The sequence below is a fragment of the Apaloderma vittatum genome, unplaced genomic scaffold (assembly GCF_000703405.1).
Source record: "Apaloderma vittatum isolate BGI_N311 unplaced genomic scaffold, ASM70340v1 scaffold1424, whole genome shotgun sequence".
Lineage (NCBI taxonomy): Eukaryota > Metazoa > Chordata > Aves > Trogoniformes > Trogonidae > Apaloderma > Apaloderma vittatum.
This window is the reverse complement of record NW_009714135.1, coordinates 1-24,591: the sequence shown is the minus strand read 5'-3', so window position 1 is coordinate 24,591 and position 24,591 is coordinate 1. Positions and strand designations below refer to the sequence as shown.

General features: G+C 37.2%; 1 protein-coding gene across 1 annotated transcript in view; it reads right to left on the bottom strand.

The window, feature by feature from the left end:
- PHTF2 (putative homeodomain transcription factor 2) overlaps positions 1-22,389 on the bottom strand; it is a gene marked incomplete at its 5' end in the record, with an annotated part of 28,885 nt that extends 6,496 nt beyond the window's left edge. The window contains 10 exons of the mRNA XM_009868621.1: positions 1,279-1,434; positions 2,318-2,404; positions 4,672-4,803; positions 5,890-6,162; positions 7,335-7,463; positions 11,088-11,306; positions 14,424-14,582; positions 16,256-16,457; positions 21,415-21,579; positions 22,224-22,389. Of these exons, the coding sequence (XP_009866923.1) occupies positions 1,279-1,434; positions 2,318-2,404; positions 4,672-4,803; positions 5,890-6,162; positions 7,335-7,463; positions 11,088-11,306; positions 14,424-14,582; positions 16,256-16,457; positions 21,415-21,579; positions 22,224-22,389 (1,688 nt within the window). The remainder of the gene's footprint in view (positions 1-1,278; positions 1,435-2,317; positions 2,405-4,671; positions 4,804-5,889; positions 6,163-7,334; positions 7,464-11,087; positions 11,307-14,423; positions 14,583-16,255; positions 16,458-21,414; positions 21,580-22,223) is intronic.
- Positions 22,390-24,591: the final 2,202 nt, after the last annotated feature.

Here is a 24,591-nt window from a genome sequence, read left to right as displayed (position 1 = left end):
GGAACACCAACTCTCATGAAGAGCGCAGAAACCTATGAAAGCAAATCAAAGGTCTGACATTCTCTACCTCTGCCTCTCTCATCTTGTGCTCTGCTTTTTTTTTTCCCCAATCCTTATCCCAAACATTTCCCTCCATTTTTGTTCCAGAAACAGATGACAAACTTCACGGGGGCTTGAGGCTATTTGTAGTCCGAGGATAATAGAACAATGCAAAGCTCTTTGAGCTCAGGAACTCTGAGATGTTTCATGCTGCTACAAGACAGCATTTGGAACAGGGTAAACAGGCAGTCGGTCTCCTCGGTGTCTATCCTCATCACCTTCAGTAAAGGCACAACGAATTCTCACTGAGCAAAAGATGCAAGCAGTTGTTTATACCATCTGTCATAAGCTTCACATCCTGACTTTGGGAGATGCAGTTTAGATGGTTTTTATTCTCCAACCTGAACACATTTCCTGTAGGAAACCTGTGAAGGTTTCTTTAACTGTCTATTTACCTTGTCCCATATGCTGTGTTTTGCATCAGTGTGAAACCTCCCTGAGCAGAAAGAGATGACTTCTTACCTCACACTACCTGAAAACACTAAGCTTGGAAAACTATCAGCAGTGCCAGGCAGAGCAGAGAGGGGAGGCTGCAGTACAAACGCCAACTAGAACATTCCCAAGAAGAAAAGTGCACAGATCCAAACCCGAGCTTGACAGAAGACTGAAAGAAAAAATATCCAAAGGAGTCTAGAGGAGACTACCTGTAATCCAGGCAAACGAGCAGTCAAAATTATTGGACTGAAAACAGTGACCCACTTTGTAGAGGCTAAGTCTATTTTCAAATCTTTTACTCTCCCATCCAACAGTTTAAGAGTTCAGGTTTCTTTTGCTACTTTTTATGTTTGTGTTCCATTAGATCTTTCATTACATCAGATGACTTGCTTAGGGACATGGTTTAGTGGTGACCTGACAGTGCTGGGTTAATGGTTGGACTCAATGATCTTAAAGGTTTCTTCCAACAAAAGAGATTTTGTGATTCTGTGACATATACTGGTATCTCTAAGAGTGTTCACTTTAAAAGAAATCAGGATATGACTATCTCAGTGTTCCATACAATTTTTGAACAAAGTCACACACTTCTCAAAGAAACTGAACTTCAGGTTATAAAGTAGTGTTTCACGACACCTTAACTAACCCCCTATTTCAGACTATTTTAATACATCTAAAATGCATGTGAGATCTACCAGATGAATGACCTGTTTAGATATAAAAGCATAGGTCTATACAAGTTCTCACCTGCTCAGTAAGTAATATTGAGGTATTGCTGTACTTTTTACTGGTTTCAGATCCAAGAGTAACAAATCTTAAGAGAAAAAGAGTTAGTGAAATGCACCAAATTACAAGTTCCCAGTTGTAGTGACAATCCAGGAAGATCTCATGCATGTGAAGCAGCTGAAAACAAGAGGGAAAAGAGAGAAACCCAAAACTTAATTCAAAGCAATAATTAATTAAAACATAAGAAAATAATTACATAACTCTCCAACTCCAAGAAAAATTTCGCAGTAATATGTATACAGACTGATTTGAGGCGTAAAAGATTTTTGAATCATAATTTAAAATCAACACTATGTCAAAGATATGAAGTTTGAGAAAAGACATGCTCTGACAGGCTCAATCAGAATTTAGACATCTTTTTTTATATTCCTAAAAAAAATGAATTCAAGCAGAGATACTGCTAAATTATACACTTATTAAAATATTTACAGTTAGCTACCAGAAAACACATTAACACTAACTAGCACAGAAGGGGGGGGGGGGGAAGCAACCATAAACCATTCAGAAGCCTCCCTGAATTCTGAAACAGAAGCTCAAGGAAAGATCTTTAACAGTAAAAACACAGATTTGCTTACTAAAACATATTCCACTAGAGGGCAGGCTAATATAGCCAACAATCTTGTTTCTCACAAAAATCAACCAAGGTCAATCTCGACTGTATTTGCAAAAGTGTGTTTTGATGCAAAATGTTAGGGGAAAAAACCCAACCAATCGTGTCCCAAAATCCATGATGGAAAATGAAAGAGGTCACAGACTTAAAACATAATAGAACTACTGTGTTAGGAATTATGCTGTCAGTAAGTTTCTTTAGCTCTTACAGAATAATATTCTAAAGCAGGTAAGAAGAATAATACGAAATGGAGCTTAATCTTCTGGAAAGCCCTAACAGCTGTTACTGATTTTTCACTCTGGTCTTTCAACTTAACAGAAAACAGCACACAAAAAGCCACTCAAACTTTCTTATATAGAAACAACCATGACTTAAATAAGATTCTCTCACCTGTGCACAACAGATAAACACAACTGAGATAGTCAGTAGGAAGGCAGATGAAACTATTACATCGACTGAGCGTTGAGGACCTCGACGCTGAAAAGAAAGGGTGTGCAGATGTGAGCGAAAACCTGCCCAATAAGCGTTTGTATTTAGCACATCCAGTTAGATTCACACCTTGAACCGATGTTTTCATCACTGCTCACAATTTGGCAATCGAACTTCCAAACACCATATTAGATCTTACTAATACCACTACATTTCAATACTCATAAAGGCATATGAGATTAATTCAGATCCAAGCATTTAAAGATAACTGTAAGAAAAAAAAATATTCACCACTTGTTCAGTCAGCTCCTTCATGATGTGAAGTAACTTTCATTCAGGCATCATTCCTCGACACACCAAATTCAATACAATATTAGGCTTCAACCCCAAGTACCAAACCAGTGCTAACAAAAGATTTTTGGACACCAGGTCGCAACAGGACATTAAGACATGGTTGGTATTTTCCATTATTTGCTTCTTTTTAGCATATACAAATTGTAGCAGTAAATCACTGTCCCATTGTGGTAGGTGCAATAATATAATTCTCTCCCCAGAACACGAAGGAAAACCGAGAAACAAACATGCTTCTCTTAAAAGGTGCAAGCTCAGTGTTTTCAGCCATATTTTTCTTGTTTACTGGAACAATAAAATATTTCTACCCACTAAGCTTTTTCCTCCCTTTTTATTTTAATGAAAGCATTAAACATCCTATGCAGCACTGAAACCCAAGTTTTAGCAGACATTTACTATAACTCCAGCAGGTATGAATGCAGTACTTCTAGACTGAGCCAATGTTTTGCCTCTGCGAGACTTGAGATGTGTGTATACCCTGGCTCACATCTTTGCAAGTGGACACATACAGACAGGTGGCATTTAAGTGTATTTTGGACAAATACTATGCCAGTATATGTCGGCGGCACCACAGCACAAACGCAGCTCTGCTCCTTAGCTGCCTGTCTCCACTCCTTTCCTTCTGCTAGCACAGACATTACAGACTGCCCAGTGAACCAAATAAAATAACCACATAAAATTACTGTTCTTGACTGCTTACTTTTCAAAGCGGTCAGTTCCCTATGCACCTGCCTCTGATCACTGTCTGATTGCTTTTTTCTTAGCCATAGAATTATAGAAATGTTTCTGGAGGCATTTGAAAAGGTGAAATATACAGATGTGGTTGTGAAGAAAGAAGACTCCCTCCAAAGCAATGCTACCTTATGCAGACTTAAAAGCATCAAAACTACATTCTGTTGTCCATCCTCCTTTCCTCCCATCCAGTAACACTTTACAGACTACAAGGAAAAACGTCAAAGTCTCTCAAATGTAAAGGTTATAGGGTACCACTTTACAATCTCAACAGATACTTCCTAACACAAGGGGTGTGGTAAATGAAAAATCTCAATTCCTCTTAAAATGATGCATCTTTCAGATTCAAGATTGTGCTTTACATTAAAAAAATCGGTCTGCTTACAGTTCCTGCTTCCCACGCTCCCTAGTCTCCACAGCATAACTTCTCCATATTTTCAAGATCTTTCACCTACTTCTAAAGACAGCAGATTTCATCTAACCTTTCTTAATTGCTACTGGAAAGAAGCACAGATGCAACTGAGGGGATTACCACCACTAAAGAGACTGGTAGTTGCTGTTCACCAAAAGCCTGGTTCTACAGAAACTGACCAAAGAAAAACCAGTTTCATCTGCATTGAATTACCTAAAGCAGAGGAAAATGGAAAGAAACTTGGAGGGAGGGGTGCCCAAAAAGCCAACCCTGAGTCAGATAATACAGATCCTTTCACACAAAATCATCAAAACGCTCTGGCTTGAACAGATTGTTAGAGAGACACAAGAAGATTACTCCGATACGAGCTGAACATAGCTCAGGGGAGAAGGATCAGAATGTCTACCTGGTCATAATTTCTAGTTTTACCTGGCATGTATACACACTCACAGAACAAATAAACTGAACATAAACTGTCTTGCTTCATGAATTCCTTCTGTGTCAATGACACTAAGTGGTGAGGCTCTTACAGTAAGGTCTTACCTGCATTATACTACAAGTACTCATACTCACTGGAGAAACTTTTCTGCCAGCATTAGTAAGACAAGACTCCAACTCTGAACACATACTTTACTCCAAGGTAAAAACTAGATGTTTGCTTTCTCACATTCTGTCTGCCTGCAGACACTGCTGGGCTAGTGTCACTAAAATGAAGGGCAAATGGCACGTGTGCATTTACCCAGTGCACAGGCAGAAAAATTCACACTAGAACATGACATATTATACATTAAAGTGGTGGCAAAAGTATACATTATTTTACCTTCAGATAGGACCTGAGAGAAAGCCACATTTTTATATTCTGTACTTTCTTTAAGCGGAAGTGAGGAACCTCTGATTTTCTTGCTCTTCTGGCAGATGTTAGATGACCAAAAAGTTTGGCAAAAAGTAGCCTCTGCAGAGATGAAGAAAAAAATTACTTTAATTGTTAATTGACTTCCAAGGGCACTGCAAAGACAATGGAGAAAAAGCTTCACTTAACATGTCAAAATAATGTGTAATGTATCACTGTACATTAAAATATGTTAAAACAGTGCAGAAATCAGAGCAGCACGTTACTAAAATGAGAAGATACACTAAGTTTTAAAACTCTTCATATTCTAACGAGAAACAAAATATAGCTATACTTCAAATTTCTTTCTTCAAATTTCAGACAACAGATCTGCTATGCTCTTAAAATTTGAGAGAAAAATAAACTCTTCATATTCTAACGAGAAACAAAATATAGCTATACTTCAAATTTCTTTCTTCAAATTTCAGACAGATCTGAACAGATCTGCTATGCTCTTAAAATTTGGGAGAAAAATCAAACCTGTCAATCACTTGCATTAGATAGTGCCTGTATCACAGAGTTCCTTCCAAAAGATTGGAAGCAGGTCAATTCTATTCTACTGTACTAAATCACGTATTTTGGCTATAGTTTGATAAAAGAAAGTATAAGTTGCAATAACAAGCAATGAATTAACAGGTGTTTTACTTCAGAGAGCAGCTCTCACTGTCTCCAGCCATGGGACTGATCTACCAGCAAAGCAAGCTGGGTTAGAGTCTAGACTGAATGGTTCAGAATTAAACTGAAGGTTTTAAAAGAAACACACTGGCAGAACAAACTGGAAATTCATAGACTTATTTTATTGAAACTCCTCCTTGGGGAAAACAGACAAACTGGGACATGACTAAGAGCTGGGTTAATGTATTGAGACAGAAGCCTGAAACAGAAAATTAAAAAGTTTTCTTTTAAAAAGTTTTCTCTTAGAACTGCTCTCCAGGAAAAAGGTTTAGCTACAGAGACTGAACAGACTTCAGTCCATTGCAGTTGAGTCATGTCTTAAACTCTAAGCCCACTTAAGTATTTGTCATCATTGCCCTATGAATCATAGTGCACTGAAGAAAACAAGTTTAAAATATCTACAAAGTCAAAAAAAATCATAAACATTAAACCTTGTTTTGGTGAGGATGAAGCCTCTTGGTTTGCTGTTCGTACCTGTTTATATGTCCTCTCTGCTACACACAGCAGAAAAAAGAAAATCCATACTAGAGACACACGGACCACAAAACTTATAACAACCATTGAGAGAACCAGAATGTCTCCATTTGATCCAAACGCAGTCACACAAAGTTCAGTGGCAGAATGCGCAGCTAGTTGTTCCAAATCTTTCGCTTGGGAAAGTCGAAAGACAAATGGCATCAAACCCAAGATTAAAGATATGACATTTCCAAAAATTTGATAACCAATTCCTGGTATATAGCTGTTGACCTAAAAGCAAAAGAAAACAAGGTATATTTTTAATTTTGGAATTAATTTGGAATAAGTCAATAAATAAATTATATTACTGTCTTACTATCACAAACAATGCTTTATCATCTGAGAAGTTATATGAAATCTTCAACCAAGCATCTTCACAATTTACTGTGAAAAAAAGTTCTTAAAGAGCACTTAATGCACTGGAATCACATACATTTACAAACCCAGCGACAGAAGATTACAGTTAAAATACTCCACTGCATATTCCTGTATTAAAAATTAATTCAAGGTTGAATTAGCAAAGTGTGCCAATCAGACTGTGTTTCTCTCATCCTGTATGTGTTTTGCTTTGGGGTTGTAAGTGTTTTTAAGGAATCAAAGTGTGCACAATGCAGACGGGACTCAAGTTCTCTTGTGCTGGCTATGGCTTTGCTAAGTTTACTTCTGCTGTGCCCTGCACCCAGAACCCTATCACCCCTGAGTCAGGTACAGAGATCTCAACTACGTTTGTGAACACATTGCTTTATCACAAGTTTGAGATAGTAAGAATCAACTTGCCAGAATTAGTGGTAGTTTTCTTAAGCTATGCTAGGATTTTATGTTCAACTCTACAAAACACCTATGTTGTCTATATTGAAAAAGAGTATGACATCACTTAAACGCTTTTCCAACTGTTTCGTGAAGAAAAGTACCAGGAAAAAGAAGGGAGGACTCGCGAGACATCCTACTGACACCCCGAGATGTTTGTTTCCTAAATAGGAAAGCTTTCTTTTCCAATCTTAACATTAGCATCCAAATAGTCATATATGTGTACATTCCGAAAACAGCTTAGGAGTTGTTCATCAGAATCAAGGAGACAAATAAGAATATTCATAGGATATAACACTTCGGAACAATAAAACAGAGGTTGGCTATGTTAGTAAGCACCTAACAACACAAACACCTTTTATTGTCCTAACATCTAGTAGCTCTTAATTCTGTCAAAACCAAGTAAATCAGAGTGTTTTAAGACATGGAAAAATAATGTCAATAACAGATACTTTTTTAAAATAAACAAACAAACCGCAAACCCCAACCAAATTAAAAAAAAAAGCAACAAAAAACCCAACATAAAACAAACTTATTTTTGGTAGTGCTTAGACTCCCTAAACAAAATATTTGCATACAATAAAATGAATACTCACTCTATTCATTATCATACCACTGATTTCAAGCACAGACATATCCGCTTTTTTGCAGTCATTACCCTCCCATACGATTGCACTTATTTTTTCTAGTCCTGGGTTCAAAGTGTGGATCCAAGGCAAATGACTCTGGGGAAAAGCAAGGAATATATTCCATCAGAGATAACAGTCTACTGTTCTGTCATTCCTTTGTCAGCACATTGTTGACAAAATATACTTTATCACAGAATGGCTTAGATTGGAAGGGACCTTAGACATCATCTAATGCAAGCTCCCTGCAATGGGCAGGGATGCCCTTAACTAGACCAGGTTGCTCAAGGCTTCATCCAACCTGACCTTGTACATCTCCAGGGAGGAGGCATCCACAACCTCTCTGGGCAATCTGTTCCAGAGTCTTGCCACTCTTGGACCGAAGAACTTCTTCCTAAGATCCAATCAAAACCTATTCTTCTTCAATTTAAATCCATCACCCCTTGTTCTATCACTGGACACTCTTGTAAAAGAGTTATTATTATTAGACTAATGTATCACTATGTAGCATTTACTTCTACTGTATGTTACTGTATGTAAGACACACACAAGTCTATGGGACCAGATGTGTTATATTTGAGAGCGCTGAAGTTGTTGGCAGGCGTGCTCACCAAGTCACTCTTCACAATTTATGAGCAGCCCTGGCTAAGCAGGGAGGTCCCAGTGGACCGAAGATTAGCAAACGCAACTCCCATCCACAAGAAGGGCTGGAAGGACGATCCTGGGAACTACAGAACTGTCCCTCTGACCTCAGTGGCACAGAAGGTCACAGAGCAGATGATCTCAAGTGCCTTTACACACCATTTACAAGACAACCAGGCAATCAGGTCCAGTCAGCACGGGTTCATAAAGGGCAGGTCCTGCTTACCAAACCTGATCTCCTTCTATGACAAAGTGACCTGCTTGGTGGATGAGGGAAAGGCTGTGGATGTTGCTTACCTGGACTGCAGTGAAGGTTTCGGTACTGTTCCCCACAACATTCTCATGAAACAACTGGCTGCCTGTATCTCGGGCAGGCATACACTCTGCTGGACCAAACACTGGCTGGATGGCTGGGCCCAGAGTGGTGGGGAATGGAATTAAATCCTGTGGCTAGCCAGTCACAAGCAGTGTTCCCCAGGGCTCAGTACTGGGGCCAGTCTTGATTAATATCTTTATCAATGATCTTGACAGAGATTGAGAGCACCCTCAGTAAGTTTGCAGATGACACCAAGTTAGGCTGGAGTGCTGATCTGCTTGAGGGTAGGAAGGCTCTGCAGAGGGACCTGGACAGGCTGGATCAATGGGCTGAGGCTACTGGTATGAGGTTCAGCGAGGCCAAGAATCAGGTTCTGCACTTGGGTCACAATAACTCCAGGCAACACTACAGGTTTGGGGAGGAGTGGCTCCCAAACCGCCCAACAGAAAAAGAACGCGGGGGGGGGGAGGTTAAGGGGGAGCTTAACACTCCCTGGGGCTGACAGACAACTGACCATGAGCCAGCAGTGTGCCCAGGTGACCAAGAAGGCCAAAGCCATCCTGGCTTGTGTCAGAAATACTGTGGCCAGCAAGAGTAGGGAAGTCATGCCCCTGTACTCAGCAGTGGTGAGGCCACAGCTTGAGCACTGTGTTCAGTTTTGGGCACTGTGGTACAAGAAAGACATCCAGGTACTGGCAAGATACAGAGAGAGTGGTAGGAGTGTAATCATCACACGCTGCTCCAAAAGCCAAGCAACCCCACCTGATCTACTGCATCACTTAAGGTTGAGGCACCTTTGCTCTCAACAGTGAGCCAAGTGAGAACTGAAGGATTTGAAAAAATGTTGAAGCAACAAATTCTGCTGCAGTCATTTCTTGATTTCCCTTAGCCCTGTCTCACTCCTCTCCCACTCAGGTGATCAAAACTGCTCTCAACTCTGTCTCGTGGCCTAACACTATCTGCATCAAGCTACTGGGAAGCAGTGCTGCTGGGGGAAGCAGGTAGAGGGGTATGACATTATTTTTAAAATATAATTTATCATTGATTGAAAGTAAAGCTTTTTATTTTATTGCTTGCTTTATCAATATTTATCTGGTATCATTGCATTCTGCTAATTACTCAGTTATGTCTTTTTTCTTTTTTTTTAATATGATGAAAAAATTATTTAATATTTGCATTGATTTAATAACATAATCGAAAGATTTCCTTTATCACAGTTTTCCAAGGTCTCCCTCTAGAGGGAGTATCAACACCAGGAGCAGAAACTCAAAAATTGACCATCTACAATCAAACAGAAAAACACTCCAACTGCAGAAAAAGTCAATGCATGTACTGCAATTCAACTCCCTGTCTTGAGGCTCCTGTTATATTAAATTAAAAATAAAAAGACTGCATGAAATCCAAATTGCTACTTCTTTTGGTTTGGGTGCGTTTATATGTGAAAAGCCTGCCTTTAGTAATTCTTTTCTTTAGCTAGCATTACCACCTCTTGTAAAGCACTTATTAGTGATGATCGTCACTCATTAGTGAAGATGCACTACCAACACTACACGACACGTTTACCCAGAAGAATGTTTCACATTCTCTCCATCTCTTTAATTGTTCAAATTAGCAATGCAATTAACAGGCAAACCAAAGTTAACTGTCACTGTGACACCCGAATGATTTCATAAAATGAAGACCAATACTTGATTGTCAATGTTAACCACAGATTCTGTCCATGAACGCAAGGCAGGCTGCAACTGAGGTGCCACAGGACAAACACTAAAATTTTCAGAAATTACGGCCTATATGTTGCTACAGAATAGCATTAAATTATTTCCCTTCTTTAATGCTATTCTGTAGCAACATATATTATTAGCTTTCAGGTAAAAATAAAAATATTATGTCTAAAAAGAATTTAGAATCATAGAATCATAGACATATATAATACCAATGTGACATCACATATAGCATATATATGTATAACATATATATAACATTAATTACTATGTATGTTATCTTTCATTTCACTTTATATATATATATATTTATATAAACAAACAGAAAGATCACAGAATCATAGAATCATAGAATGCATTGGGTTGGAAGCGACCTTTAGAGGTCATCTAGTCCAACCCCCCTGCAGTGAGCAGGGGCATCTTTAACCAGATCAGGTTGCTCAGAGCCCCATCCAGCCCGACCTTCAATGTCTCCAGGGATGGAGCCTCCACCACCTCACTGGGAAATCTGTGCCAGTGTTCCACCACCCTCATTGTAAAGAACTTCTTCCTACAGGCCCTTGTAAACAGTCCCTCCCCAGCCTTGTTGTAGGCCCTCTTCAGGTACTGGAAGGCTACAATAAGGTCTCCCTGGAGCCTTCTCTCCAGGCTGAACAACTCTCTCAGCCTGTCTGATACACACTCACAAAGAAGTAATTTCCCTAGAGAAAAAGCAAGAAAACCAAAAACACCCCAGAACCATCTACCACAGAGGAAACTTCAGTCAGTACTTGTCCTCCTGAGCTAGAACTGAGATTCAAACACTCAAATATTCTGTAGGCTATTTCACTATGTTGTCATATCCTCTTCATTTGACAAATTAATGACCATGTAGCAGAAATCAAATTTTCCTTGTTCTAATTCTATCAAACCACTTTGGCTTTGTTACTGTCATTTAATATAGAGTTCTCTCTCCCAGGCCTCCTGACATATGATAAAGCTGATAATATAGAAGTTGAGTGCAGCATAAAGAAAAGAAAAAAATCAAAACTGGTGGATACCAACCTGGTGAAACGGGTCATCTCTGTATTCTTTCTTCACACATGGATTCACCTGAGGGCTTTCTACATCTGTCTCGCTGCTACAGGAGGAGTGGCACTCGGCACAGTGTAAGAGGTCCTCCCACAGCACATCTTCGGTTTCCGATTCTGGCCTCGCACTCTCCGAATCTTGCCTGGAGCTTGAACAGCGAGAACTGCAGCTAGTACCTGATTTAGTTGTATCCTGAAAATAAAATACGCATTGGAATTAAAGCAGCTTCTTTATTCCACATTGTTACCCGACAGAACAAATTTCAAACCGGTGAATCCGTGTTTAAGTTCCATCAGAAGGAACATTTCTCAAAGGAGTGTCTAAGAGGTTGCACATTTTAAGGCATTTCACAAACAAGTAACAGTCCATGGTCCCTGCTTTGTTGGGGAGACGGTCACATAATGAAGAATTTAAACATATTAACTATTAAAAGGAAATAACCGTTTCTCAGACTTTTGGAGCTCATTAATTTAGACTTTAACAGCACCTATCAAGCCACAAATTACAACTACGCCTCAAACTTCTGATTTTATTATCTATAAATTAAGCCTCTTTTAAAACACTTTACCGCTTTATTATTTTAGTGAAAATGTGAAAGACACAAGTGAACTTTAAAGCCATATACACCAGCCTGAAACTGTAATACAGAAGTGTGACTGAGAGTGAGAAAAGCATCATTCACAAAGTACTCTAAATTACTTTGACCTTTCGATTTTCTGTCTCTAATTGTTTGATCTGAAGTACTTTAGCTACTTATTAACGTCTCCATACAGTCAAGAATTTTTTCTCTAGAAAGGGCAAAGCCCTGGAGAAAGAAAGGACATATTTCGAGTCATCCAAGGCCAGTGGCATTCAAAGAGCCTTTCAGGCAAGCAGCGTGGACACAATGTAACTCGCTCTAAAATAAAGTGTGATATGTTCCAGAAGTACATTTCTGAATGCAAGTATCCGCAATAAAAGAGGAATTGACTCTCAGAGTCCCCTACAAATCACATTACTCCATTGTTACTACTAACACACTCTCTCAAAGACAGAGTGAGTTTGTTTGAAGACAGCTACGTATCAGAAATAGAGAGGAAAAATAAGCAAGAGTATGCACATGTACAATCTACATAGTCACACATGAAGTTTTAATAACTCTAAACAAACTGTGCTTGAGAAACAAGCATCCCTTATTATGTTCAAATATTAAGTTTGGGACATTCAAATCTCTCCATGCATACATATGAACCAACCTAATGCTATCTTCAGAACAAGAATTCAGAGGCTTCAAACTACTTTCTACAGAAAGCAGAATCCATTTCCTGCAAGAGAGGTAGGTAGTCCTAAAATCAGCACTAACCTACTCATCGCCATCCTCTGGCAATTTCCACTCTGTCCTAACACAAAAATCATTTCTTTCTACTCATTTCTCTTGAGAATATATACGATTTTTTACACTGAAAATCCAGTCCTACTAACTTAATATTATTTGTCAAATGCATTACTATCTGAAGAAGTGTTCTTTGTCCTTCCCGAAAATCACATTTACTATTTTATGAAAGCGATTTTATAAAGAAATATTTAGAAAAAATTTGGTCTGAACTCTTTCCCTTTCTTTTACAAAGTGAAGGATAACATCAATGCAGAAAGAGTCTGAACTATGTTTTTTCTTAAAAAAAAAAAAAAAATTATAGAAGGCAGTCACTAATGGGCACCATTGAGTCCTGAAGTTAATAAAATAAGAACATTAAAAAAGCTTGCTCAAACAACAATTAAGTTGACAAGTAAACATGAAGATAAAAGCAAATGTATGACAGAAGTTGAGAGCATATCCACTGACTTCACTAATTTATTTTTTTTAAATACAAAGAAAGCTTTCACGGTTTTGAAAACTATTGTTCTATTTCCTTTGTAATCGTGTGGGGGAGGCGAGCTGGTAACAACAAAGAAATTCTTCCTCTTTCACAGCATCAGTCAAATAAGCAAGTGGGGAATAAGTGTAAAATATTAGTGCCAAAGCTACACATGGAGCACATTTAGCTTCTTCAGTTACTGAAGATATCTATGCAGGCTTCCCTATCTTTGAAGCACTCTACGCAAGAGAAAATATATTTAAGCCAAAAAAGAATTGACTGTAATCATGTCTTTCTGCTTCCTCTTGTCAAGCACTACCAGCTGCACAAGTACCCACAGCCAAGAGACATCTGTAATCTGGAGTTCCAAGTATCGACCTGCTCAGTTACCCCAAGCCAAATGTGCAAAAAGCATCAAATGCACAAATCAATTTGCCTTCTGGATCTTTTTAACCAAAGTCTGTGAAAAATAAATGAAAGAATATAAGATTATCTACTAACTATCTAAAATCTTTATGCAAAGCATCAACTTCAAGGCTTTGCTATTGTTATCAGAGAAAGTGATATCTGAATCCTTCTAAGAAGACATTTTTCGTATAAAGGAGAAAGCTTGTTCATGAAGCTCTGCCTATTAAACCCATCTGTAAGTGGACTTTTGTCAGAGCTGAAATTACTCTTTACACTCTTTTCTCCTAGTTCTAATGAAAAAATGGCAAGATAGCCTCCAAAAAAAAAGGAAATAAAAGTTCCATATATCTGTTAAGTTTCATACTGTTAGCAAAAGAGTATTTGTTTATTTGTAATTTTTAAAAAATTATAAAACAAGAATAACATATTCCTTTCTCTTTCAATGTCTGAATCTTTACAATTAAGGACTCTACTAACGTGTAATCTATGAAGTCTCCTCTTTGAGCTATGATGTCATCAATTCTCTTAAAATTTCAGTATTATTATGCATGAATAACTTTGCTGAGATTTCATGACAATATTTTAAATGACTGTGTCAACAAACACAAGGGAATGACAGCTCAGAAGCTGAGACAGTCAGACTTCTCCACAAGAAGGCTAGAAAATTCAAAATACTAATTAAATGGAGAGAAACAGCAGCAGTAACATGATGTAAATTTGCATATTGCCAATTATTACTGTTTCTGTAACAGAAGGGAAAACTGCTGTCAAAAGACAGCAACACAGTTGGCACCTGATACGTAACCTATAGAACGCCTTTTAGGCTCCTTAAAACAAATTGAAAAATAAGATGAAGCTCAAATCAACTAAACACTTATTAATTTCAAAATGCTGTCATTAAATAAATAATAAAAAAGCTCCCTGTCACCCACTAGCATGGCTTCCAATTAACAGACTCCTAAAAGCCAATATAGGAGACAAAAGGTCTGAGGGAAATATATCTATTCATTAAGAAGCCAGGAGGTTCTAACAATTTCCAGAAAAGCAGCAGTGGAAAAGAACATACCTCCAGAGGATAGTGTTTCTTATAATGGTGAGATTTCCTGTTTCGAAGCGTACAGTCACTAGAAGTGCGTTCCACATTGTGACGTAAGGCATATCCAGTTTCAGGCCCTTCCTCACTAGAAACTTCATCTGACAAATTTGTCACAGTCCTGTGAGTATTCTAGCACAAGAAATACAGTATTAGTAAGACACGCACTGACAGGTATTAGATCCTGTTCTCAACTACCAAAATCAAATTTCTTTCTGCAACATTATTATCTATGCTCAGTTAAATCAGCTACTAATGCATTTCCAATTGTCAAAATTAAGCGGTACACCAGCAATGACAAACTAGAAACTGTGAGATCAAAACTAACGTTTCTCAGACAATAAAGGGCTAGGTCGTATTATACTAAAGAGCAATTCTGACATTCTGATTTTAAATGCAATTTTGTTTAAACTGAACCTACCAAGAAAGGCTTAGAGGCAAGATATAGAGAGCTGAACAAACGCCAAACCAAAACAAAAAAAACCCACCAAAATCACGACAGCAGACACTGTAACATTAACTTATCAACACATACAGTACAAAGTTAACGTCTACCTCTTCTTTCAACACTAAGTGCTACAGATGGCTATTTTAACTGAAGCAGGGACAGGCAGAACAGTTGCAGGTGTCTTATTGACCACCTTCTGCAGTGGCCCAGAAAAGTACTGGTTGTCTTTGGAGCAAGAGGTGAGAAGGAGAGAAGAAAGAAGCTTACTCCAGCCTCTGCAAATTTCAGTTTCATGTGGGTGTGTACTCACCAAGCTATATAGAAAACATATCAACCATTCTATTAAAAAAAACTTTAAAATCTTTAAAATTACTTTTTCTTAAAAATCCTTGATTTGTTGAATTTCAACAAGAACATAAAATGCTTGTAACTGACAAAGACAACCTCAGCTGCAATCGCAGCCAAGAAAGCACCTTCTGCAGAGCAACAGAGGGAAATTTTTGCTCTGATATAGAACCTTCATCTTCATTCTGACTTAAAACATATGGATCTTTAAGGGGTTATTAAATAGTTTGATAGTGAAATCCACAAATAACAGCTTTCCTTTGTAAAAGTATTTGTAGACTTCCAGTAGACTAATCTTTCCCTTTGATATTATCATGGAAAAAGCCCTTTCTATGACTGATCACTGATGGGAAACACTAGTGAGACAAAGTCAAGTGCAAGAGCTGTAACAGCAGTCAACCCATGTTCAAATGTCAATGGTAAGAGAAACAGGAAAAAACATTTTGTAAAAGCTCTTCCATAGAATAGTAAGATGAAAAAAGGGTATCCAGGAGATAATCAAACCTTGGCAAATTAAAAGTTCTGCTTGCTTTCATGATCACTTTTTACACTTCCATGTCACCCCTGTTTCTCATTATAGAGAGTCCTGCCTACTTCATGTTTCCTGCTTTCCTCATCTTCTACAGAATTTAAAAAAAAAAGAAAGGAAGACAATTCACAGACAAATGCTCAGAATGACCTCAAAATTACAAATTGTCAGTAACCCAAAATTTGCTCCATTTTAGCATAGACGCAGACTGTGCCCAGAATATCAAAGAGGCAGGAGGACATACAGTGTGTTTAGCTGGTCTGGGAAATCCACAGATCAAAGACAGCACATAGATTTCTGCATTAAAATATAGAACGGCAAAGAAAGTTTAGAGATGTCAGTGAGAATCCTTCAGCAAGAAAAAGGAAAGGCTAGGAATATAAAAATGAAATCATTTTTGGCCCCAGGACCCTAAGTCTAATTTAATTTTAAAAATATTTTAAGGAAAAAAGATTGGAATGCATCAGAAGCATCATCACTTACTTTGTGATGACTGTGATTGGGGAAGGCATCTCTCACTGTTGCAGTGCTCCACCCTGACTCTTCTGGCTTAATCACTTCACAGCGACGTTCGGGGGCCTGCACACATTCTTCACTGCTTTTACCTGTCTTTTTCCCATCAAGGGACACGTAGCCATTATCAGTCTCAGTGGATTTATCTATCGAGTTTTTTGCTTTCTTAGATCTACATTTGAAACAAATACATGTATTAAATTCAGGATTCTTTCAATTTTTCTCCAGTCTAAATCCAACTTACCCCTCTCAACCCATGTTTTAGTTTTACTACTAAGAAGACCATAAATCAGTATTAACATTTGATGCAACATTTGTAACTATTTTGTCTTCTAAATAATACTCATTATCTTTTCCTAAAATGTTTACAAGAGAAATGATTAGTGTTTGAAAGAAAATTCTATCGTTAGCTACTGAAAGAAGAGGAAGAGAAACTTTTAAAACTAAAAATTCAAAGCAACTTTTGACAGTAGAACCACAGTCTTCAAATGTAAATGAGAAACTATCTTAACAAAAAAAGAGATGCTGAAATTTTAAGTGTTATTAATTCCAAGGAAGTATGCCACTTCCTGAAGCTGCAAACAGACATGCTGTTTAGTACTCTACACAGATGTTGTTGTTTAGTACACTCTGCTTATTGACAGCTCTACTAAACAGAAGGTGATTTACCTTTTTCTGTATTATCCAGTAACACCTTTGGCAACATATTTTGATATATCTTAAAAATGTGCTAAATAAGCCTGTTTTCAAATCACAAAATAAGTTTACGAATTATACTTCAGTATTAAGACTATTAATACTGAAGAATAGTCTTCTGTAACATTCTCTAGACATCAAGGCCCTTAACTAATGAATAGATGTAGGAACAAGAATATCTAATGCCAGAAAAAGGCTTTTTCAGAGCAAATATTTGGATGATTACTCTTCCAAATTAGAAAGTGCAGTCAATGAAGGAATGAAAAGGAATAGCAGCTTGCTACTCTATCAACAGAAGCTACTTTAAAGTCTTTGCTTAAGCTTCCGTATTCTCAAAGGAAATAACATGGGGAAAAAAAACCAGAAAAGCAATTAATAACTTGTGTTTATTAGATTTTGCTTGTTAGATTCCCAGAACACTTGTGGTAGGAAGGGAATAGTGCTATAAATCAAGTTTCCATATTTTTTTATTTTTATTAAAAGCAGAACACTGGACATGGGTCATAAAACTACTAAGAATCTGTTCAGTTGATCTTGTGCTCCTGTGAGGGAATATGAATTGCCTTTCTCTTTAAGAAGTGAGGCATTCTGTGAGAGCTTGGATTACACAGCAGAAGATCAAATCCCTCTTTAATATGTACATCAAACAAATCGGGAGAGCTGAGACAGCCGCCTCTCATTCCTCCCAAGATAAGGTGTTGCACATATACAGGGGAGACCTGAACAGAAAATACAGCTCTGGAGAGCTTGATAAAATGGAATTTCAATCCAAAAAAGGAAAAAAATCATCTGTTGGAATGCAGACAAAATAATAAAGAGAAGACACAAGGTTGTTTCATCCTCCTTTCCCATCTTTTATCTCATTCTGTCTTACCCGTGGAAAACCCTGGGGTTTTTTTAAACCAAAGTAACTGCTGCTTCACTTCTTTTGTAGGAAGCTCTTGCAGGAAGCTACGGAACTCCCCCACTATTCCCTGATCTATTCCCAAAATTCTAATTCAACTTTATTTCTAAGTGAGTACAAAACAAGCATAAACACTTTCTGTAGTTACTAAAGAGAGATCAAGATGCTTTAGCATATGGTTTGTGGTAGAGAAGCAGTTAGTAAGCCTCCTGTTTGCAGATACCAATGTACACTAGCTCACAAACTGAGATTTAATATTCTAGGTCTGATCTTCTTAAGTTGATCTTCTAAAACCTTACTGAGACTATGGACAAAAGGGCCAAACTATCAACAGTAAACATTTTAAAACTTTATTTCTTTCCCATTCCCCAATGTCAATTGTCTAACTAAGTCAATAAAAATAAGACAACTGAAGAAAGAGAAAGTTAAGCTCATTATTCAATGTAAAAAATTGCTGTTCCACTTCTGGAACAAAGCAAGTATCAGCCTTTCAGTGGCAACTCATCACAAAATAGTGTCAGTAAGTTCAGTTGTCAGCATTAAGGAAGTAGCACTGATATTTGTGCAATAAGCACAAATCCAGAGAGGATAATTTTTAATGTACTAAATATACTTTTGACGTATTTAAAAAAATTTCTTTTCAACAATGCACAAGGGAACGCAGTTCTCATCATATACATACGTACACACACCCGGTCAGAGAGACTTAATCCGCAAATTACTAAGCTGTATGAGTGGAGTAACAGGACAACTCTCCCAAGTTTGATCTGAGTTTTTACACATTTCACATGAAATTTGAAAGCTACGACAAAGAAGTAGCCTCAAACAGTTGAGCAGGAATAAGTAAGAGAAAAAAGAACATATGTACATATGCATAATTTGTTCAGGCAGGTCTTCATTACTCAAGCAATATTTAAATGTTAAAACTGCAAAACAACTATTAGTCTGATATCAAAACTAATGTTCATTTTGAAATGCAGGTAACCTGACCTAAGTCTTTCATTTGTTTCTAAGATAGAAATCAAAGTTATTTTTTGTAAGAATCCCTAAATTGAAGTGTAAGCCTCAAGTCAGAAAAGCATAAATTAGGGCTTAAAGTCAGGCTTTCATGCACTATTCCATGTTAAAAGAAAAAACAAAAATAACAAACATGAAGAATACTTTCCCAGCTGATAGAAACGTTCAGTTTCCTAGAATTACTATGTGTGTATATATATATATATACACACACATCATTAATCTACTTTTAAAATTTCATGTTAGAATTACAGGTATTTAAGAGCAAGACAAGAGACCACCATGAATATATCCAAGGTCTTAAAAAGCTTGAGCATACATATAAGCTAAGTCAAGAAGGACTTTTGTTCTTACTCATCCATTAGCTAAATAAAATATTGAGGAAGATTTAAATCAAGTTTTTGGAAGCCTGTAGAGTTTCACTGTAAAGTATTCTACTTCCATGTATTTTCATCAGGTCAAAAAAATCTCTCCTTCCTGTTCACACTGCAAAAATTTTATAGAAGTTACAGTTGTAAGATTTCCATAACTGGAGTAAGGATACACATAAAGTCCCAAATCAGTACTGCACTCTGAATAAATCAGCTATTTGCATATTACTCTCCCTCCTTTCCAGTGAACCTAATAATTAGTATTTTCTAAATAGTCCCTGTGCTGGATTAAGGTTACAAATTATATTTTATTAGTCCAACTGAGTTTTGCCATTCAGAAGGATATTTATTCAGTACACAGTTCCAGGCTCCCAGTGACCTGAGTGCAGACAAATGGTCTTGGTACACAGGGTTCTGCCCTAAAGCAAAGAACATAATTTATGAGCTTAATTTTGAAACCGTATGTCTAAGACTTGTATCTGAAAATCTTGAAAATGATATCTCAAAGCTTAATATATGTGAAAAACTGCTGCAAATAAAGACAAATGAATCATTCTAATGTGCTATCCTGCATGTCTTTAGCTTCAAAATATGTCTTAAGAAACAAGACTGATGCCACTGTACAGCTTCCTTGCACTGAGGCTTCATAAGATTTTCTTCAGCAACATCACCAGGTCAATGCTCTCCACGCTGTGCTCCTGCTTACTCATTCCCAGCCCCACTCTGCCATCCCACTGTGCTAAGAAAACCGTTTGCATTACCACAAAAAAAAAATAATACACGAAGAAACTGATCTGCATGATGGGAAAAAAAAGGTTGTTTTTCAGCTGGACAAGTTCCTGATACAGGTTGTATGGCTTCAGACATACAAACAACTGGGCCTCTGCAACTGAAGAGGTAACAAATCAGCAAGGGCTCAGCATTCTCAGTCACTCTGTGCTCTTTTTCCTTTGAAGATACTGTATATACTAAGCGGTCATCACTGAATCTTAACATCTATATCCATGTATGCATGCTACCTCTCACTAAATGGTTTAAACAAGTCCTTAACAGTAAGTCCCACACCAGCCTTCTCAACTGAAAACACTCTGAGCCAACTATGAGAGGGAAGGTAGGGGAAAAAAAATGAAGGTTCCAACAGTCTTCTTATTGCAGATCAGTGTCTTCAATGAATGGAAAACATTCAAAAGTTTACAAGATTACACTCCAAATATACCAGAAAGTAATTCAAAGAAGAGCAGTTTGTCAAAGCTAGCCTAATCTACATAGGGAAAAAATTTTTAACAATTTTTAACAATTTTAAAACTTGTCCAGAGTTTCAACTAGTTATTCCCAGAACGTAACATAAGACAAGCTTTACCAGTGGTTAAGAGCACAAAGGTATGACAGACATGTTAGTGTTGCTGTATTTACGATGCAGCATGCACAACAAAACACCAATGTAATAACTTGCAGTATCCCTTTTCTCAATTTCATACTACTTTATCAGCATATTTTCTCAGTAATAAATGCTGATATACAGTATTCACAATGTTGAATATTGTGTATGCTGAACACAGACTGCTACAGAATGTTTTTTTTTAAATACCTTTTAATTGCCCAGAGCAGTGCATTAGCAGATCAATCATTTGCAAAACAGCTCTGGAATGTAACAGGGCTAGATGTTACTTCCAATCTTTAGAAGATGTATTTTTCATGTTTATTTATAAACTAAACACTATGCCTATTTGAATCCTGAGGGCTTTTCCTTCTGAAAAATTGTGTGATTCGATGACATTTGAGTTCAATATGCATTCTCTCAGAGTAATAAACAGCCAATGTAATAAAGTAAAATTTAAGAGTCAAATTTTCTCATCAGATGAAACTTGAGAAACTGAGTTGGTTTGTTCCTGACAGCCCAGAGTACTTCTACATCAAAATATAATTTAACTAGGAGTTAATCCAATATCTTTTCAAAATTATCGAATAAGCACTTAAAAGGCAAGAAACAACACATTAGTACATGTTCGAACACTCAGATGAGTTTACTGCTAGGAACAAAAACTAGATCAACAAAAGCTTAATCATTACATTGGTGTTTACCTATTTAGAAAAGGGATAGTGCATCTCTAACACATATGTAGCCTTGAATAAATACAAACCCTGATAAAAAGAAAGCAGCATGCCAGAAACCTCTGAAGACAGCGCCAATACTGCAAGAGGTGCTTGTACCGTAGCTCTGCACTGCTCCTTCCTGTGTGTTATCTGTGGTACTAGAGCCATCGCCTTCCCTATGTACTTCCAAATGTGCTGCTTTCCTTAATTTCCTTCATCAGAAGAGATTAAAATTGGAAGGTAGCTTTGTAAGTGCAATCTACTCATTCTTCAACGTGTTCAGCAATTTAAGCATGCAAAACCAAGCAACATTTCACAATATTTTGCAAAAGCTTATTAATCAGGTCAATTCAATAAACTCCATTTAATATAACTAAGCACAACACTTATTCACTGTTGTAAACAGTGCTGTAAACCCAAAATATGTTTCATCCCATTCATAAGAGGCTTAGACCTGCAAAATTCACTACTGCAGGTGCTCAAAGACTTAAGTTCCATGTTTTCAGCAGCATCTCCTTTACCATATGCTTCCCAGAGATCATTAGCCAGTATTTCACCATGGTCTAAAATAAAACTTGCAGTAATAGACATAGTGTTACACCAACACTATTTGACCTCTTTTGAGGCAAAATGTCAGATTCAATGCATTAAAAATCAAATAAGACAATGCCTAAATTAGTCACTTTGTAAAAGAGCACTGATAAAGCACCCATTTCAAAATTTCAGATCAAAAGAGAGCACCGATTTCTCATCTCTTGCAAAGCAAAGACCGCAAACCCCTACATTTTTTTTCCATGCACGTTCTTTAGAATAGCTTAACAATCCTAAACGGTAAGTACTTTAACATACACTATACCTTCTTCTTTTACCCCCTGTGCTGAGAGGTGGCTTCGGAGTTCGTGTTGAAACAATCTGACAATGCACAGTTCCAAGCAGTAACATTAGCCATATCGGCCCAATTACTTCAGTCAAAGGTATATTATGTGGGCTTTGGGCTGTATAGAATAACACTACAGCAGCAACTGGAAAAGAAGGGAAACAAAGTTGAGTTCAATATTCAGAATGTCTGAAACAGCCAGCTTGTTACACGGCTTTTGTTAAAAAGAGAAACAGCCAGATGTTGTTCTTTACCTGCACTTTAAACCAACTCAAGTAATTCTGAGATAAAAGAATTATAACTACAATGAAATAGGCGGTAATAAAGATTTCAACAGTTGCCTATTGTCTTAATGCCCATGTCTTCTTTTACACATGTGATATTACAGCTATTGCTCAAAAAGAAGCAGCAGAATGAAGTACAGGGGAGAAAGAGCATTCGGAAAGCTGGACATGCCATGAAACAACTTGAAGGGGAACTTCAGTAAGAGACAAAACCAAAAAAGCAAATGTCATCCTTAAGGCAGGAGGAAAGATCAAAGACAAACCACATAAACTATGAGGCAGTCCAGCTGAAGTGAGAATTCCAACTAGCACTTGTGGTTGGAAAAGTGGCAGCTTTCAATTCCATAGTTAATTGTTAATTTAGTAACCCTACAACCAGCTTTTCATCTATAGCCACTCCTCACGCAGCACTTCTTTCTCCTGTGTCCACAGCCCAACCACGTCTACAACTCAGAAATGTCTTTACGGGCTTAAGGTCAATCTAAACACATCCAACAGGCAAGGGGCAGGCAGAAGAGGCAGTTCCTCTCTCTGCTTCCTTAACATTCTTGCTGCTCTGCCTCTACAGCTTTAAGCGTTGTGTTCTCTAACTGTGCTGAGAGAAGCTATCAAGGAAAAAACAAAACAGAAACTCCAAGAAACAATTTGGAAACAGAACACGGGAATAATTCTCTATGCCTAGTGTCCGCACATCCCGTGAGAACTTGGTTTTACTCTTGCACCTCTAAGAAGTGAAAGTCCCATAACTTACACCTACTCCTAGCATGAGAAATGCAAGTTCAATAGCTTCCACTAGCTCTTTACTAAAACCGACTGAAAAAAATACAGCAAATTTATGTGCCACATTCAAACACCTAAAATATACCATATGAAGCCACAACACAGCAGAATTTCTCACATATCCAATGATCTCCTTACGGTATAAAATGTAAATAAGTACCCAATTTTAACTCCTGATGTACAATTTGGATAAACACGTACTTCGGAGAACACAGAGCTGCACAGATCCATGCAAAATTATTTGCAGGAATAGGTCTCCACAAAATAATTTCAGACTTCATTACATGATTTCTTCTGCCCCTTAAAAAACATTTAGTAAAGCAGAGTGATCTAGAAGAAATCATCCTCTAGAAGATACAAATCTGCAGACTGCAGATTCCCACAGATTAAAGAAAGTGTTATCAATCCTCTGATTTTTTCAGTAGGATGGGAGGAAAATCCAAAAACTTCCTGCACAGTGTGTCAAAATGTTGTAGTTCAGATTATCCTGGAATCACTCCTACCAAGAGCCAAGTGTCAGAGCAGAATTTCTCACAATACTTTTAATTATTTCTTCACTTATTTATAGTATTTGGACTTGTACTTTTCTAAATTACAATGGTTTACTTTGTGAAATAGATATGGATTACATTATACCACAAAGAGCAAAAATCTGTATCAAAGAAAGCAACTGTACATTTCAAAGACCAATAAGCATTTATTTTCATAGCATTTGAAGCTTTGAAATATTTGTACCACCAAGTTTAAAATTGTACACATATATATGCATGTATCTCACCACAATAAATAATCATTATATCACTAAAGTTTCTTGTTTCAAATTAAAAAATACAGAATAAAGATACATACTATAATTTCACACTTAATTTTCCTATTAGAATATAGAAACATTTTTAATATAAAAATGAGGCAATGCTGTAAACTAAATTAGTAAGGAGTCAGAAGAAAAAGGTTTTACTTTCACCTTAATTCATTGGCATGTTCCATGACCTTGCACAAAAAACATTTCTCCGTAGTTCTCTTATCACACATTCTGCTAGTCGTACTTTATAACAGAGGAAAGTAATGCAAATAAAATCTGGAGTTTGAATCCACGGCCAAGGAAAAAATTATTTTCTGTAGCCTTACATAAATGCTAGTAAGTGTCCTTCTAAAAGTAATCAATTCTAAAGCCATAAATCCAAGTAATGCAGTTCATAAATCTCTCTCTATATATACACACATATATGTGTGTGTGTGTGTCCCTTGTTTGCTGTTTTGAAATAGCCTGACTTAACTTTGGT